The 19,520-nt window shown below is 41.0% G+C and overlaps 1 protein-coding gene across 3 annotated transcripts in view; it reads right to left on the bottom strand.

Annotated features, from left to right (window-relative positions):
- Window positions 1-19,520, bottom strand: part of RUBCN (rubicon autophagy regulator) — a 74,250-nt gene that overhangs the window by 42,240 nt on the left and 12,490 nt on the right. The window contains exon 1 of one of the 3 annotated variants that reach the window (XM_072613698.1): window positions 16,463-16,739. The exons of 1 other annotated variant lie outside the window; for it this stretch is intronic. In XM_072613698.1, coding sequence (XP_072469799.1) covers window positions 16,463-16,527 — 65 coding nt within the window. In that variant the 5' untranslated portion in view covers window positions 16,528-16,739. Of the gene's footprint in view, window positions 1-16,462; window positions 16,740-19,520 lie in introns of those variants that run through there. One more of the 3 variants, XM_072613700.1, reaches the window with a different exon arrangement.

Consider the following 19,520-nt stretch of genomic DNA (forward strand, 5'->3'; position numbering starts at 1 on the left):
GTCAAGCAACAGGCTGGGAAAATGCCCAAAAAAGGAAAAAAAAATAAGACTATAGAAGGTTACTTTCTTGGTGAACAGGTATTTTCTTCCATCCTTTCGGATGAGAAAGAACAAGGCAACCATCAGAGGAAGACATAAAAGTTAAGGCTTCTGAATCCAAAACCTCCCAAAAAAGATATGCAGTGGTCTTAGATCATGGAAGAGCTCAAAAAGGATTTTGAAAATCAAGTAAGAGAGGTGGAGAAAAAATTGGGAAGAGAAATGAGAGCCATGTAAGACAATCATGAAAAGCGAGTCTACAGCTTGCTAAAGGAGACCCCCAAAAAAATGCTGAAGAAAATAACACCTTTAAAAACAGACTAACCCAAATGGCAAAAGAGGTCCGAGAAGCCAATGAGAAGAAGAGTGCTTTAAAAAGCAGAATTAGCCAAATGGAAAAGGAAGTTCAAAAGCTCGCTGAAGAAAATAGTTCTTTAAAAATTAGAATGGAGCAGCTGGAAGCGAATAACTTTATGAAAACCAAGAAATTAAAAAACAAAACTAAAACAATGAAAAAATAGAAAACAATGTAAAATATCTCACTGGAAACACAACTGACCTGGAAAACAGATCCAGGAGAGACAATTTTAAAATTATGGAACTACCTGAAAGTCATGATCCAAAAAAGAGCCTAAACATCATCTTTCATGAAATTATCAAGGAAAACTGCTCTGATATTCTAGAATCAGAGGGTAAAATAAATATTGAAAGAATCCACCAATCACCTCCTGAAAGACATCCCAAAAGAAAAACTCCTAGGAATATTGTAGCCAAATTCCAGAGTTCCCAGGTCAAGGAAAAAATATTGCAAGCAGCCAGAAAGAAACAATTTGAGTATTGCGGAAATACAATCAGGATAACACAAGATCTAGTAGCTTCTACATTAAGGGATCAAAGGGCTTGGAATATGATATTCCAGAAGTCAAAGAACTAGGATTAAAAACAAGAATCACCTACACAGCAAAACTGAGTATAATACTTAATGGTGAAAAAATGGTCATTCAATGAAACAGAAGACTTTCAAGCGTTCTTGATGAAAAGACTGAGTAGAAAATCTGATTTTCAAACACAAGAATCAAGAGAAGCATGAAAAGGTAGACTGGTAAGAGAAATCATAAAGAATTTACATTCCTACATGGAAAGATAATATTTGTAACTCCTGAAACTTTTCTCAGTATTTGAGTAGTTGGAGAGATTATATACATATAAATAGAGCACAGGGTGAGTTGAATGGGAAGGGATGATATCTAAAAAAAATAAAATTAAGGGGTAAGAGGAATATAGTGGGAGGAGAAAGGGAGAAATGGAATAGGGCAAATTATCTCTCATAAAAGAGGCAAGAAAAAGCTTTTTCAATGGATGGGAAAAGGGGGAGGTGAGAGGGGAAAAAGTAAAGCTTCCTCTCATCACATTTGGCTTAAGGAGGGAATAACATGCATACTCAATTTGGTATGAAAATCTATCTTACACTACAGGAAAGTAAGGGAGAGGGGGATAAGTGGGGTGTGGGGGGATGACAGAAGGGAGTAACTAGAAGCAAACACTTTTGGGGAGGGATAAGGTCAAAAGACAGAATAGAATAAATGGGGGCAGGATAGGATGGAGGGAAATATAGTTAGTCTTTTACAACATGACTATTATGGAAGTCTTTTGCATAACTACACATGTATAGCCTATACTGAATTGTTTGCCTTAGTGGGGATGGGTGGGGAGGGAAGAAGGGAGAGAAGTTGGAACTCAAAGTTTTAGGAACAAATGTTGAGAATTGTTTTTGCATGCAACTGGGAAATAAAAAATACAGGTGATGGGGTATAGAAATCTATCTTGCCCTACAAGAAAAGACAGAAGATGGGGATAAAGGAAGGGAGGGGTGTGATAGAAGAGAGGACAAACTGGAGGAAGAGGTAATCAGAATGCACAGTGTCTTGGGGTGGGGGGAAGGGAGAGATGGGGAGAAAATTTGGACCTCAAAATCTTGTGGAAATGAATGTTGAAAACTAAAAATAAATAAATATTTTTTAAAAAAAAGAAAAAAAAAGTTAAGTACCTGAAGCCTCAGCCTAGATGCCAGGTCAGAAAGGCCCAAATGAATCTCGTCACTATAACTGGACTAACATCATTTGTCACTTCTATCCCCTTACCCCATTCCAGATTCATGGCATTGAAGTTGCCAGGCAAAGCCCTTTCTACTGATATTCCCATTGGAATTAATCCCTTGTGTCCTCTCCTGTTCCAGCCCATTTTACCAAGGCCATTTTGCCTAGAAGCAGAGAAGTCCCCCCAAAATGCTGCTGTTCTTGTTACAATCAGACTAAGATAGATCAGTCTTATCCATCTTCATGTTAATCAAGTGATCCTTGAGCTCTTTCTAAAGCATTTTATATAATCACTGACACTAGTTTTGCAGGTCTAATCCATACACATAAGTGTGTCCTTCTGGGTCACATCCCAAAGAACAGTGGTACAGGATAGCAACTTCCAACCTCTAATCCTTAGGGTCTTTTCTATGGCATGCCATTGCATTCTGCAAAGATTTACATCTACTTGCTTCATTATGTCTTTTCTATTTGCTTCTCTATATATCTCTTCTGATTATGACTTTTACCTACAGTCCAGTTAAAAATTACCCAAATCCACAGTTAAATATGTTAGGCTACCCCCAACAAGTTTGGTTCTAAGTCAGGAGCACTTCCAGGGATTTACTACCTGGTTTGTTATGAATTTTAACTGTTTTGAAAATCTACCCAACAGATTAACTTCCATCTACTGGTCCTAGCTATGCAAATCTCATCTGGAGTTGTGCGGAATAAAAATGTTTGAAGTCAGTGATCATGTGTTCACTTACAGTGTTTCCCTTCACTAGTTTCTTCTTCAGTCTAAACAAGTCTAGATAATTTCAACTGCTAGTCACAGGTCAAGACTTCTATTTGGTGGTCCTGGTGGTCCACCATGCCATCCTGCCTGGTTCTCTCTAACTCTGAATATATCAATTCAATGTACCTTTAAAAATATACTGCCCATTTCTGGTAGTAAAAAATTGGAAATACATTAGGAAATGACTAAACAAATTAGGGCCTATGAACATAATGGATTATTATTACACTGTAAGAAAGGATATGAGGAATTTAGATAAATATGTAAAAACTTATATGAAAAAATGTAGAGTGAAGATGGAAGAATAAGAGAATAATACACAAAATTAAAACATAAATGAAAACAACAGAAAAAGGCAACTGAATTCAAATTAAATGCCATGAACAAGGCCAAGAACAGATGATAAAAACCTATCTCCTCTCAAAATATGTAGTGGATTAGGAATGTAGATAATTGTATATGTTGTCAAGATAACTGACACTGCTGTTTTGTTGAAATTTTCCATTGTTACAAAGGATGGCTCTGTGGGAGCCATTATTAGAGGAAATGACTGTTACATAAACAGAAAAGGACCAAATCACCAAAAAAAAACAAAAAACAAAACAACAACAAACCCCAAAATTATAAGGGAATGAATGGAAGGAAATTCTTAACAACAACAACAAAAAAGACGAGATTATAAAAGATAAAAAAAATCAAAAGCCTTGACTACACAAAATTTAAAAGCTTTTTGCAAGAATCAAATCAATGAAAACAACAAGGGAAATGACAGAATGGGGAAAATATTTGCAACAAATGGTACAATAAAAGCTTGTTCTCCAAAATATTCTAGTAGCTGCCCCAAATACACGCTATCAAGAGTTATTCCTCAAATGACAAATAATCAGAGATGAACAAACAGTTCTCTAAAGAAGAACTGCAAATGCTAATTGATCAAATGAAATCATGCCCCAACCTATTAACTGCAAGAGAAATGCAAAGTAAAATAACTGGAGTTTTCCATACTATGCAAACCATCTATTGCGAGGGGTCCAATTGTACTAGATTTCAATTTGGAATTAGACAAGAAAAAGGACTAAAATGTCCATACCCTTTGACCAACCAATGGCATTAAGGGACACCCACACCCAGAGAAGTCAAATAAAGAGAAACAAAAGTCCAGTGGCAGCACTCAGTGATATCAAAGAACTAGAAATAAAGTGGGTCCTCATTGCTGGAGAAAAAAATATGGTATGAGAAATTAACAGATACTTTCCTGCAGTAAGAAAATACTCACATGAGGAATTCAGAGACCCAGAGGATAATTTATATGAATTGATATAGAGTAAAATGAGCTCAATCATAAACAATATATGTAAATGGAAAGATTTCTCAAAGGAACCTCGACTCCAAGTAAAGGGGGGAAAAAATAAAAATCCTATAGATACACGCAGAGGACTACCATATGTATACATCCAGAAACTGTCAGAGGTTTTTGCTTAATTATTTTTCTTTGTCTTTAGAGAATTTAATCTAAAAGAACTGGGAAATGAAAGCGTTCATTATTACAAGTGCCAACATGAGGCTAAACACTGAGTGTACAAATTCAAAAGTAAGCCAGTACCTTCCACTTAGAATTTCTATGCTAACAGGGTGCACACAGAACAGAAAGATGCAGAGGTTATGTTTGGAAGAAGGCACAGGGATGGCCTATGGAGAGTGTAGGGGTGGAGGTAAAGAACATATAAGGGGAGATAAGATGGCTAGGACAGAGTGGTAAGCATGGCTCTGATCAATACAATGATCCATGACAATTCCAAAATCATAATAAAACATGCTGTACACCCCTGGAGACAGAACTGGTGAACTCTGAGTGCAGAATGAAGTGTATCTTGCCACTCCAACTCCCTCCCCACCCCACCCCCAATATGGTTAATGTGGAAATGTCTGCATGACTACATATGTATAATGGGTATTTGTATTTCTTGCTTTCTTAATAGGTGAGGTACAAAGGTAGAGGGAAGGAGAGAATTTGGAAATGAAAATAATTTTTAAAATAAAAGGAATATTGAGCATAGCTTGGGCAAAATATATAGATACAGACACAGATATAGATAGCGGCCCCTCTAGCCATATAAGACTGCAGGATAAAAGTTATACCTAGAAATTGGGCAGAGCTTTAATGAGCTCCTATATACCTTTCCCACAATAAGAGTTAGTACAATCAATTTGTCAGATTAATTATTACTTTGGGAACACTGGCACTGAAGGGACGGGGATAGGAGGCAACCACATCAGCAACAAGCTGGGAAAGGGTGAGAAAAGAATAGCAAAACTGACAAATGGGGGCATCAAAGTTGAGGAGGTCCAGAAGCGGTACCCTTTCACTTTGAGGAGTAAGGTTGGCATTGGGGGAGAGCAGCCTAAGAGCCCCTAAACTCTACTCAGTTCCAAGGATAGTAAATCACTGTTCCTAGAACGTAAAACCTTTGCCATGTAATGACTGTAGGCTGGTGTCAATGGGAAGCAGCCTGGTGTAATGGAAAAAGGAGTGAATTTGGTACCAAGATTCAAAGCTTGACTCCAACACTAATGTAATCCTGGGCAAATCAAGTCTCTCTGAGCCTTGGTTTCCTCATCTTTACAATCTTTAAAAATACTTGTACTGTCTTGGAAAACTCTAGGGAAAAAATGTTTTGTCCATCTAGAAGTACTCCACAAATGTCACTCACAAGAGTCAGAGAACGAGCTTTCCAACATCCAGTCATGTCCCATTCCCCCGCCCCCCCCCCCCCACTCCTCTTTCTGCTGCCATTAATAGACCCCACTCATCTAACCTGTTATGGCAGCTCCCTGAAAAGAAATAAGAAATGACTAGAAGGAAGCAAACAGCTTCAGCTGTCCACCAAGAGGACTTGAATTGGCTTGAGTTCAAGCTAGTAAGTTATGCCAAATATCTCACCAGTTACTGGATCCCATCTTCTACTTGAAAAGTAAAGAATTTATAACATTTCAGACATGCTCAAATTTAAGAAATGGGAAAGAAAATATGAGTATTCAAAAAGAGACTTTAAGTGGTTCCCTATTATTACCTAGAGTGAATCCAAACCTTCTTCAACAAATAGAAAGGCTCTCTCTCCATCATCTGGGCCCACTTGTCCTGACCAACATCATCATCTCTCCCCAAGTCTGTTTCACTTAGGCCAGGCCTGCTTTTTGAACACACCATAGCCATTCCCACCTTGATGACTTTGCTTATACTATATTCTAAATCCTTTGACCTAAAACAACACATTTCTCTCCTTAACTAGAATGTAAGTTCCTTTAGGGTAGGGGATAGGTCTTATATTTCCTTTGTACTCAAAAAGCATCTAGAATAGATATGGATACATAATAGATGCTCAATAAGTAATTACTCAATTTAATTTAATCGAACCATTAAAAAATTGGAGGCATAAGGGAAAGGAATAAGCATTTACATAGCACATACTATATAGTGTGCTCAGCATTCTGCTAAGCACTTTACAAATATCTGATCTTCATAAAAACCCTGTGAGGTAGGTGTAATTATTACTGCCAACCCCTCCCCTCCATTTTACTGTTGAGGAAACCGAGGCAGACAGAGGTTACCTAACCCTGAGTCACACAGCTAATAAGTGTCTGAGGTCAAATCTGAACACAGGTCTTCCTGACTCCAGGTCTACTGCTCTATCCACTATGACACTTGGCTGCTTCTAAGAAGGCATAAGCCTTATCCCTGATTCTCACTTTAGAAAAGGCAATATATAAAACTGTCTAGAGAGAAGGGGAAGGGAAATAAGCATTTATGGAGAGCCTGCTATGTGCCAGGTACTCTGTTAAATGACTTTTACAAATATTAATTTTTTAATAAGAATAAAGTCTGTCACTTAGCAGGCCATCCAATTGGAGAATGGCTAAACAAATTGTAGCATATGAACATAAGGAAATATTACTGTGTCCTAAGAAATGACACATACAAAGAAGCACGCATGAGAAGACTTGTATGGCCTGATATAGAGTAATGTAAGAAAAAAACAAACAAGTAAATGCCAGGTAATTATGACTAAGCTTGGCTCCAGTGGGGAGAAAATGCAGTTCTTTTCAGTGGTGGAGGACAACTGCCTATACAGTCCAACTCGGTTAATGTTTTTAACGGTTAGTTTTGCTGAATTGCCCCGCCCCCTTTTTTATTCTTTGTTATAAGAAATGAGAGATCTATTTGTAAATGAAGGTGATGTAAAAGCAAAAGATACCAACAAAATTTAAAAAGCAAAACAAAAAGAGGCAGCACTGTCTCACGTTATATGTGCAAGAAGTCTCTCAACTACATTTTGACCCCAAACAAGGACAAAATTTTTCCTCAAAGAATAATGATTCTACGTATGTGTAGAACCCATATAAGACTGCATGCTGTCTCAGGCAGGAAGGGGTGAGGGACAGGGAAAAAATTTAAAACTTATGGAAGTGATTGTTGAAAACTAAAAACAATAAACTAAATTTTTTTAAAAAAAGAATAATGATTCTGGAGTCTTTTTTAACATTATGGTTGCCAAAGAAGCCTGAGAGGGAAAAGAAACTTTTTTAATATACAAAATGCAACAGGGAGTGGATACCCAATCTGTTAAGCAACTACAAAATCATGAAGCTGGTTGTCTTAAACCATACAAAAACAGTTTTATTATTCTACAACTGATCGTATTTGTCAAATAAAATACACGTAAAACATTTTGTAAACCTTAAAGTTCTATATAAAAATTTTATAACCATACTGCATGCATCTGGATTCCAAAGTGTTTGACATGAAATGTAACGTCCACATAAAAGCAACACCATAATGCACAGCAAGTACAGAAAGGAGAAAAAAAGTGGCACAGGGAGGATTAGGCAAACTCTTTGTTTGGTTTTTGTCCCCAAAGTATCCAAATGAGAAAGCACTCTGAAGAAAACATTTGATAAATGTTGATAAGCCCACATTCCAAGGGTCAATAATCTCTTTAGCCCTCAAATTTTTTCTTTTTACATTTATTATCTCTCTCCCACTGAACAATTTTAAAAAAGAAAGAAAATCCTCATAATTTGCACTGTCCAACAAAAACAATTTCCAGCTCTGACACTGTCCAAAAATATCTAATTCTGCCTTTTAAATTCATCCCAGTTCTAGACGAGAGATGAACAGTATGTTTATATCCCTAGTCCTCTGGAGGTTTATCATTACTTGGTTGTAATTTTGGTTATCATCATATAAAGTGTTCTAGTTCTAATCACTTCATTCTCAATCAACTGACACAATCCTTCACAGTTTCCTCTGAAACATTCCATTTATTCACTTCTTATGGCACAATAATATTCCATTACATTCATATACAACAATCTGTTTAGCCATTCTCTAATAAGTGAGTTCATGCTTAGTTTTCCAGTTTTTGCTACAGAAAGAGAAGCTGTAAACATTTCAGTACATATAGGACCTTTTCTTCTTTCTCTGATCTCCATAGGGTGTAGGTATAGTAACATATATCAATGGTTTGGTCAAAGGCAGACACAGTTTGGTAACTTTCTGGGTACAGTTTTAAACTGCTTTCCAGAATGGCTGGGCCAATTCATAAGTCCACCAGTAGGACATTAAAGTGTCAGTTTTCCCACAGTTCCTCCAACATTTGTTGTTTTCCATTTTTGTCATCTGGAATCTCAAAACTGTTTTAAATATTTATTTCTCAAATTATTACTGATTTAGAGCATTTTTTCACATGGATGTTGATAGCTTAGACATATTCCTTTGAAAAAAGTTTCTTCCTACGCTGTTACTTGTCCTTTATTCTTTGAAGATGACCACTGACATCACAGGATTGGATTTCAGTGAGGCAGAGCAGTGCAAAGTCATCAGTTTCACTCTCTCTACCACGTCCAGTGGCGGGACAAAAGTCAGGACAGCTGCTGACGCCTAGGATGCAGTGGAGGACCTTGGTGTCTGACATCTGACCACAATCTACATACTCCACAAGCACCTGCTTCAGACACCTTTCAAGGCCCTTGGAACAAAAAGTTCTCATCTGCCCATTCCACTGGGGAAGTCTTCACATGCTTGGGGTAGACATCTCCCAACTCCCAACAGTTTGAGGCCTGCCAATTACTCTCAATCTGGCTTAGCTTGTCTGCCAAGATGGTTTTACCAGGGTGTGGCTGCTCAGAATCCTACAATTTCTTGGAGCCACAGGTGAGAGATGGGTGACATGTGGATACCAAAGGTGGATGAGCAGCCCTGAAAAGGGTTCAGCAAGCCCTCACATCAGAGGTACTAGTTCTCCCTGAATACCCCTCCACACAATGTCTTGACCTACCCATGAGCAATTAATATTTTTCCTACTTTTAGGTCTATATTTTTGCAAAGAGTAATTCATACAGTTCCCGAGTGTATCTTAGTAGACTGCCTCTCAAGTATTTTAAAGCTTCTATAGCTACTTTGAATAGAATTTCTCTAAGTATAACTGCTGGGTTTTATTGGCAATATAAAGACATGCTTATAATTTATGTGGATTTACTTCATATCCTACAACACTGTTCAATTTAATGTTTCAATTAATTTTTAGTTGACTATATTTTTCTAAGTAAACTGCCATCCCTACAAAAGGCAATAATTTTGTTTCCTCTTTGCTTATCTTTATTCCCTTAATTTCCCTTTCTTATCTTACTGCCACAGTTAGCATTTCTAGAACTATGTTAAATAGTGATGATAATGGGCAGCCTGGCTTTACACCTGATATTCTTGGAGAGGAGCTCTAACTTTTCTCCATTACATATATTTGCTCTTAATTTTAGGTAGATAACACAACATATTATGGAAAGATACACATCTTTCTATGTGTTTCTATGCTTTCTAGCATTCTTTAAAAAAGAACAAATGGATGCTGAATTTGTCAAAAACGTTTTCAGAATCTATTGGCATAATCATGTGGTTCTATTATTTATGTCAACATGGCTTATTACATTTATAGTTTTCCCTATATTAAATTAACCTTGAATTCCAGACATAATTCCAAGTTGGTCATAGTGTATAATCATTCTAACATGTTGCTTTAGTCTTTTTGCTAAATTTTTATTTAAAATTTTTATACCAATGTTTGCAAAGCATATTGGCTTGTAGTTTTCATTCTCTGCTTTGTCTTTCCCTGGTTTAGCTGACGTATCAAGACTATATTTGTGTTACTGAAGAGATTGCAAAGTTCTCTTCTTTTCCTATTATTTCAAACAGTTTATGTGACACCGGAATTAATTGTTCTTTGAATAGAATTTGAATGTTTGACAGAATTCGCTTGCAAATCCATTTGGTCTTGGAGTTTGGGAATTCATTTATTTTAGCCCTAAATTACATCAATAGTAGTAAATGATCTATCCATGTATTCCACAATCAGGATGCAGGCAAATGAGATACCTTTTGTAAAGCACTACAAAAATACTAGCTATTGTTAGTATTATTATAAATAGCCCAGAGGTTTTTCAGAAGGAATATATGAAGACACCCCTTTTTCCCTCCCCTCAAAGTCACTATGTGGATTAAGACCCTCTATATCAGCTGGGGAACAGTGGAACTGAGTTACAGATATACTAGAGCTTGTCTAGAAAAGATCCAGAAAATGAAGATATTTCTATGCTATGTAAGCAAGTGGGTGTTGCTTTAGGGGGGGCGGGAAGTGGAGATGTAGCATTGTAGTGGGGAAGTCCTGTGCTCTTTAGAGAAACTATAGTTTTGGAAGGGAAAATAGGGATGAAATCATAAGAAGCAAAAGCAGCTTAGGGGAACTGAACTCCTATGCAGACACCTAGAAGATGGCAAAGAAATTCTCTTCCACTCTCCTTTATGATCTGGCTCATTTCTCCAGTTTTCTATTACTCAGAAGGTTATAGTTGGCAGCTGTTTCTATGCTACTAAAAAAAAATTAGCAGTGTAAATACTGGTCAGTCATCAAGTATGCCTCTTTAGGCTGCTGAACCCTGAAATAGGCAGGGGAAGTAAACAGATGAGAGCTGAAAAAAGATAGGTGAGAGAGTGGATTGGGGTAAGAAAGAGAAGTACATGGAAAGGCATAGCAATTCCACTGAGTATACTACACAGCAATGTCACCATTCATCGACTATAAATGATGTGGGACACTACACCAGAAAAACTAAGCAAAATACCCACTTTCAATCCCTCTACTGGATCCCATAAACTCTCCTCCTTTTTGTAGGCTAAATTCCTTGAGAAGGCCATCTACAACAGGTACTTCCACTTCCTCTCCTCTCAATCTCTTCTTCAGTCTCTACATCATCAACTGGAACAGCTCTCTCCAGTTACCAACGATTTCTTAAGTCCTCACACGTAATGGCCTTTTCCTCTATCCTCATTCTTCTGTACCTCTCTGCAGCCCTCACACTCTCCATCACACTGTTCTCCTTGATTACTCCTTTCTGCCTAGGTTTTCTTGACACTACTCTCTCTTGGTTCTTATCAGTCTGACTTACATCCAGGTCATGCCCACTAATCATGGGTGCCCCTTAAAGTTCTGCCTTAGGCCCTCTTTACTATTTTGCCTGTGATCTCATCAACTCCCAAGGGTTTAATTATCATCATAACGACATAATGATCAGATTGTGAGCTCCTAGAGAACAGGGGAAGACTCTTGCCTTTGTTGGTATCCCCAGAGTTGGCACAAGTGCTTGGCACTCAGTAGGTTCTTAATAAATGTTTGTTTAATGATTTAGATTGTATTATAGAGTTCAAGTCTCTTAAAGATAATAAAAGAATGTGGAAGAACAGGAGGACAATTCACTCAGCTGTCTTCCCATGAGTGGTAGATTTCTTAGAGCAAGGAGGGCTTCCTAACCTTTTTTGTGTTAGGGAGCCCTATGGCAGTCAGATGAAGCTGATGGACTCTTTCTCAGAATGGTTTTAAATAAAGGAAATGCTACATTTAGAGAGGCTAGTGGAAATAGAGATGTAATTTTTTTCCCCATCTAAATTCAGAGATCCTTTAAAAACTGTCCACAGAACTTTTGGTCTGTGGGGATCCACACACCCAAGTTTAAAAGAACATCTGCTTCAGAGTGGAAGGGTAGGGTTTTTTATTTACACAATCAAGTCACTCTATTCCATTTAAATTAATCATTCGGTCAATAATAATTTCTTAAATTCCTACCAAGTATTAGGCCCTGTGCTAAGCATTGGGAATAGAAAGGCAATCCCCATTCTCACAGTCACACTAATTGGAGACACATGCAAACAACTATATATAAACAAGATAAAATGCAGGATAAATTAATAAAATAATCAACAAAGGAAAGGTACTAGCAATTAAAGGGGCTGGGAAAGGCTTCTTGTACAAGGTGGGATTTTTAACTGGGACTTGAAGGAAGTCAGGAAAGAATTCTACAGATGGTCAACAAACAGTTAGTGAAAACATATACAGCTGGAAGATGGAATATCTTGTAAGAGGAACAGATACTGTAGTGCCTGCCAACTCGAGAGATTTTGTGAATTGTGGTTTAAAATCAAGAACTATGTAAATCTGTAGAGACAGTTTCATTCCCTGAATAATTACCCAATAAGGCTACAAACACAGGCAACTAGGTGGTACAGCAAATTGAATGCTGGGCCTGGATTCAGGAAGATTCATCTTGCTGAGTTCAAATCTGGCCTCAGATACCTTTTAGCTGTGTGACCCTGGGTAAGTCCCTTAACCCTGCTTGCCTCATTTTCCTCATCCGTAAAATGAACTGAAGTAGGAAATGGCAAATCACTCCAGTATCTCTGCCAAGAAAACCCCAAAGGGGGTCACCAAGAGTCGAAAATGACTGAACACCAAGATAACACACTAGCTAGAAATACTGGTTTAGAGATGATTACTTAGCAACATCCCCAACTTCATTTCCTTCTAGTACTCTGCTCAGTAAATGACATGAATTATTTATGACTGAAGTATTCTCAGTGATAATGACAAGTCTAGGTCAAGGTGCACTGCTCAGGCTTTTTATATGCACAACAGCTGAGAGAAAAGCCAGAGAATACTGAATCACGAACAATTCTCTCTGGGCAGCTTAGAATAAAACTGTATACTCAACAGAACTATTTTTACATTTTACTGTAAAGTTACTTTCTCTCAAATTGGCAACCACTTAAATATTTAAAAGTATGACCATCTCTATGTACTTTATGTCCCTTTCTTCCAACTGCAGATACTGGGACAAAGGTCATGTTGTTTCTGAATTCCTTAAACTCTTAAAGATTTGTGGTACTTGTATGATTTCACTCGTTTCCTCCAGGAGATTCAAAACCTGTTGCAGCATCACCTCACTCATATTGGGGTGCTAGTGTGGGCAAGCACAGGCCAGAATGTGGAAGAGATGGCAATTCTCCTCAGTTTCTTTCATCTTAAATTATATGGGAGATTTTTTTGAAGAGTTCCTTATCTTAACTGGTCACATAATACAGTGGTAAGATCGCCAATCAGAATCATACGCAGGCTTTAGACTAAGTGGGAAGTCCTTGGAATGAAATGACATTACCCAGGAATCATGTTCAGATATTCCAAGGAAATCTGGTCACACCCCTTGGGTCTTCTATAAATTATCAAACAAATATAGAAATGGATATTGGAGTAAGCGTGGCATTCCAGTAAAACCCTTGAGGAGGAATCACTGAGGCAATCAGAGGAAGGGAGGGGAAGAGTGGCCATGGCCTAGGGTCTCTTCCCATCTCCTCATGTGGTCAAAGATCTTGACCTTGTAAGTTTCAAAGGGTTTGGACTATGTTGGCCTTCCCATTTTCCCACAGGTATCCTAGTATCACCCCTAAATCAGCTGAAAGGATTTCCAGGAGCCCAGAAATTGTGAGCTACCCCCTTTGCCACATGTGTTCCCTAAGCCTGAGCCTACTTTCCCTTGAAGTCTGTATGAACTTAAGGTAAAGTATCACAGACTTCTGGGGGATATTTTATACCACTTGTATTTAATGTACCACTCTGGTAAATACTTGTTTCTGAAAGCTACTAAAGGCTGGCTGAATAAAATGATTTGCAGTACATAATCACACGAGGGGAGCGGGGGGGGGGGGGGGGGGGGGGGGCGTGGGGACGACACTAAACTGACTGAATTAGAGAATTACTTCCCTATCTCCTCAGTCAACGGGTATAGCTAAAGGGAAGATGTAGCCTCTTTCTGGGCAAAAAAAAAAAAAGGCTTATCTGTGAGGGTTTGAATAAGGATTCTCAGAGGTTACGTGGGCAAAGAGATCAAGATTACAGTTTTAAACATTTCTACCTGTCTGTGTTCAGGAATTCCCCTAGGGACAATTGTTGGGTGTCATTTATCCCAGAATTTGGACTAAATGATAACTACCTAGCTTAGAAATGACAAAGAAATTTAAAAAATAACAGAAGAGAGAAATCTGTCATTAACTGTATAGTCTTACAGCACTTGGAGTTAAAATTTAGGCTTTTGATGGAATAAGTCATCATCTCAAAGTCCCAGATTCAGAAGACAGGCAGTTAAAGAAATGAACTGGAGGAAGGGAGGAATGAGTCATTCTCCTAGTAGAACCCTGCAATGCCAAACTCCTCCTTGATACTAGGAATCTTGTGGTTCTAACAGGAAATTTATCAAAAATGCATTGTCTTTCATACACCAAAATAAAAAGCTACTAACTCACCATATGAGTGAATTAGATTTTTTTTTGTAGTTTTTGCCCTGGTTGTATTGGATTTGCCCTGACTCATCCATATTCTTTTTAAAGTCAGTTTCCCCTTGTGACTATGGGTATACATTTGCAAGACAGACAGATAAAACTAAAGAGGTAGTCTATGGCCAGGATACAAGGTAGTTCTCAATCTTTTTGGTCTCAGGACCACCTCTAATACTCTGAAAAACTATTAGGCACCCCTTGGAAAAAGTTTTTCTTAATGTGTGTTACATCTGGAAATATTTACCTATTAGAATTTAAAACATCTTAACATTATTAGGAAAGCAGTTTTGACTCCAAAGATCTAAAAATCTCAGGGACACCTCAGCCTGGGGGATGGGGGAATCAAAGGGGAGTCCTGGACCACACTTTGAAAACCCTCATAGAATATAGCTAAGTGAATGGATCAAACCTTGATCACATCACTCTAAAGGAATAACCTAGTCACCTGAAAAGCCATGTAGCAATGATTTCTGAGGGATCTTCAGATTTTTATTGTGACAATTTCTCTGCTGAAATCAGTACTGGAACTTCTTGGCTAAAAACATGGGCAGAGAACCATGGGGACAAAGTGCCTGGCAATGAGCCCATAGAGTGTACTGAGAAACGAAAGTCAGATATGTAATACCTCCAGACCAGCACTAATTAAGAATGGATTTTAGTATGGAAACTGGAAGTTCTGACAAGGGACAAGCTGTTACTGGACTGAAACTTTAATTTGTTTTTTTATTGAAACATCAAGACTCCACAGAAGCACAAAATACCCTCCTTCCCCTGCAGAAATTTTTTCTCTCACACAGCGAAACACACTTCCCTCTCAGAGCCCTACAGAGTTGAGTACCATTGTTAATAGAAACCCGGTTTTTAAAAGGCAACAAAAGACTTTACGGTCCCGGTTTCTATTTAGCCCCCATAACATTCCAAACTTAATTCTCATTAAGAATGAAAGTTCTTAATGAGTCATTACCCACATAAAAAGGCAGGCCACCCTGCACGAGGAATGGCAGTAGTGGTAGAGCCCAGGATTTGGGAGGCAGGAAAGCCTGGGGTCCAGCGTCCACCTAAGTCCTTAGCAGCTGCGTGACCCTGGGCAAACATCAATCTCTCTGGGGATGGGGCTGGCCCTGATGACTTTTTCCCCCCAGCTCTAAATGCGCTGGCCTACGAAGGTGGTTTTTATTCGTTGTGGGTACCGGAACCCAAACGCTTCTTTCTAGAATCTATGAAAGGGCTTCCGAAACTGCTTCCACGGGTACATGAGAGGGCAGTTTGCCCTGCATCCAAGGAAGCGTGTCAACACGGGATGCTGCCAAGCAGGTTGGCGGCACGAGACCAGCAGCCCGTCTCAGCCCTCGCCATCCAGCCCTCTCCAAAATCGCCACCCCTTCCTTCTACCCAGCCCCGCTCCCCTTCCCCTTCCTCGGCGTCCGCAATCCCCGCGGCACATCGCTCCAGCTCCCTCCCAGGCCAGTCCTGCCCTTTGCACCCAGGAATTCCTTCATCCCCAACCCCGTCCACTGCTGGGGCAGGCGTGCCGAGTGCGGGCTTTCGGCGGCCGGGACCGTGCGGCGCAGCCCCGGCTGTCATGGATCGGCTGAAACAGCCGAAGCGCAGTCAGGGATGGTTTTTCCCCCGGACTTTCCGAGGACCCACCTTACCTGCCCCCCACCACCACACTCTCCCTCCTCCTCCCAAGCGCCTTTACTCCTTCGCTCACAGCCGCCCACCCCCCGGCAAGCCCCCGGCCCCCGCCAGTCCCTGCTCCGCGGTATCGATCCCTGCCTTTCGCCCCCTCGGCTCGACTCGACCCGGCCCCGGCCTCCCTTCTCCTCCCCCTCCCACCTGCTCTCCTCCAGCAGCCTCTCCCCGCAGCAGCTGATCTCCATTCCCGGGCCTTCGGGCCGCATCGGGATGAGGCGTGGCCCCTTGTGCTCCCGCCGCCTCTCCGGTCGAGCTCCGGGGACACAACCGCGCCGCGGAAGCCGGAGGCAGGGCGTGCGGGTGAGAGAGCGTCCAGAGGGCCAAGGTGCCGCTGACACTGCCGCGGCAGCTCAAGCTCCTCCGGCTCCTCGGGTTGCGGCGCCCCCGCTTCCGTCACCGAGGACTACAACTCCCAGCACACCGCGCTGAGAAAACTACCACTCCCGGCATGCACTCCGGGTAACGACTCTGGGCAGGGCCGTCGACTGCATTGCCTGCTCACGCTACTACCCCCAGGACCTCCGCCTCTCGAGCTCTGGAGAGCGCCCACTCTGAGTCTCCGACGGTGCAGATGCCAGTCCACGGGCGCGCACCACACTGACACCCTTTTCTCCGTACACCTAAACCCAGACGGTGCACATCGTCCGTCTCACTGATGAACGTATCCCTCCTAAGGGCAAAGCGCTGCCAAGTCCGTTCTGGTCTCCGCCCAGGGCCGCCCCTTCCCCAGAGGAGGCTTTCCTCCGGTTCGGGTACCGCTGAGGGCCGGTGCCGCTGAGGGCCGGCACTGCGGGGCTCTGGTACCGAAGAGGCAGAAAAGAGCTTTGGAGGAGGTTCGGGCCGAGAGGGAGCGCAGGTTCAATCCTGGCCAGCCTGGCTCCCCGGGGAAAGACTTGTTACCAAGACGTAGCACAGAGGCAGGGAAGGACCGATTCAAGCCAAGGGCACGGTGTTGGCACCCTGGGAACGCACTGGGCATGCAGCGACAGAAGCCCACCGGGGGTGAGAGGAGGTACAGGTCCACAGGTACTTCGTTAAAGGCAGCAGCCTGGGCAGATCTGTGTCAACTGAAGCAGAATTAAGAGAACGGCAGGAATGAATGAAACACCAAACACTAGGCTAAGAGCCAGGCGATTAGGTGGAGAGGGCCTGGAGTCAGGAAGGCTCAAATCTGGCCTCTGACGCTTCCTAGCTGTATGACCCTGGGCGAGTCACTTCACCCTCTTTGCCTCACTCTCCTCATCTGTAAGATGAGCTGGAGAAGAAAATGGCAAACCACGCAAGTGCAAGAAAACCCCAAAAAGGTCTCCAAGAGTCCCATAAGACAAAAAAAAAATCAACAGAAATGTTAAGAATTGCAAATACGAGTACTATAGAGATATTAACGCTGCCCTTAAGGAGCTTACATTTTAATTAGGGCATGGCATCGAGAGGGGTGTTTGGCAAGTCTCAGAGTAAGTGAATGGAGCCACTGTGGGACGCAGGGAGATTGATACACTTTCCGTTAGTATTGGCAATACTGCTTTCCTCTCTGAGTTTAACTTAATCAGTGAGCTTTTTTTTAAATTTACATCACTCTAGCCATCCTCACTGCCTCTGACTCAGTGACTGTCCTTTGCAAGATGTAACCCAGTAAAACCCCCAACTCCTTGACTGATGAGTACCTGTAATAGTCCACTCTGTCTGGGCTGGCCCCAGCCAAGATTCACTCCACATCGCAGCCATCTTAGTATCTGCCACCTGGCTGGTGCGTTCTCCCTTCCCCACACCTTCCAAAGTTGGAACCACAGTCCAATCAAGAGAGGAAGGGAAGAAAGATTTCCATAGGATTTAGTACCTAAACGGAATGTGGAGGGAAGCTAGGGCCTTTAAGAGGTGGAAATGAGGAGTGAGAGACAGTTTGTGTGAAGTTGTATATATAGAGGAGAAAGGCTAGGGGGGGAGACTGACAGGTTTGAGAATAGCTGTAGGAAACCAGTTTGGCTGGAACATCTAATACATGCAGGGGAGGACCGTGAAACAAGTCAGAAAAGTTAGGCTCAAAGCCGTTTGTGGAAGGCTCTAAAGGTCAGGCTGGGTAGTTTATGTTATATACCCGAAACAAAATGGAATCACTGAAGATTTTGAGTATAGGATTGGTCATTGCTGTATTTTGAAGGATATAATTTTGCAGTTGCGTGAGGGGATGTTTGGAGAAGGAAGAAATTGGAGGCAGTGATAGTAATTTAGGCTTTAGTCTGGGCAAGAAATGATAAAGGCCTGAATTATGACAGTGTACAGGAGAGGCTGTGTAGCCTTAGCAACTGACTAAATGTGGGAAGCAAAGTTGTGAAACTGGGGAGACAAGAAGAAGGGTGGAGTCCTCCACAGAAATGAGGGCACTTAGAGGAAGGGCAGCTCTGGGGGAAAGCTAATGAATTCTATTTTGCACTTGTTAAACTTGAGATACCGATGGATCTCCCAAACGGCAGGGTTCAGCAGGCCAGCAGGCAGATGACAGCAGCTCTATTAAGATACAAACTCCTCTAGAGTAGGAATTACTCATTCTTTGTATTTGTATGCTGAAGGCTTAACATAGAGTGTGGTTCATAGTAGGTGCTCAAAAAATGCTTGTTGCTTGTGGGTTGACTGATTTGACAAAGGTAATTGAAAAGGTAATGTAGGACAGACAGAAGAAAGTCATGTCACTAAAGCTAAAAGAGGACAAAATGTCTAGGAAATAGATGGTCAGAAGAGAAGTCAAGTAGGATGAGGACTGAGCCAACCCAAGTCACTGCAGTCTCAGTGAAGTACAAGTCATTTGGGGGCCAGGTGTATGGATTCTGGCCAGTCCAGTAGTTCATACTTGTGAGTGGAACTAAATGAAACCTTCCTAGAAGGTATATTACTCTACAAGAGTAAGTTTACATAACAATAGGATGTAAAGGATAGGCAGCAAAGATGAGGCTTTGATTCGTTTGGATGCAGCTCCCTCCATAGAAAGAAGAGCCAATCAGCTGTGCTGACTCAGGGCAGCATGGAGTGCTTAGAGCCTGAGGAGTTCCAACAGCTTCTTCGCTGGGCTTTAAGTGTTACATGACTAATAGCCATGATTTTATTGATAATAATGATAATAGCCAGCATTTATAGAGTCCTCTGAAGTTTGTAAAGCACCTTGCAAATATCACCTATTTTTATCCTCATAACGACCCTAGGAGGT

The sequence above is a fragment of the Notamacropus eugenii genome, chromosome 5, assembly GCF_028372415.1.
Source record: "Notamacropus eugenii isolate mMacEug1 chromosome 5, mMacEug1.pri_v2, whole genome shotgun sequence".
NCBI lineage: Eukaryota > Metazoa > Chordata > Mammalia > Diprotodontia > Macropodidae > Notamacropus > Notamacropus eugenii.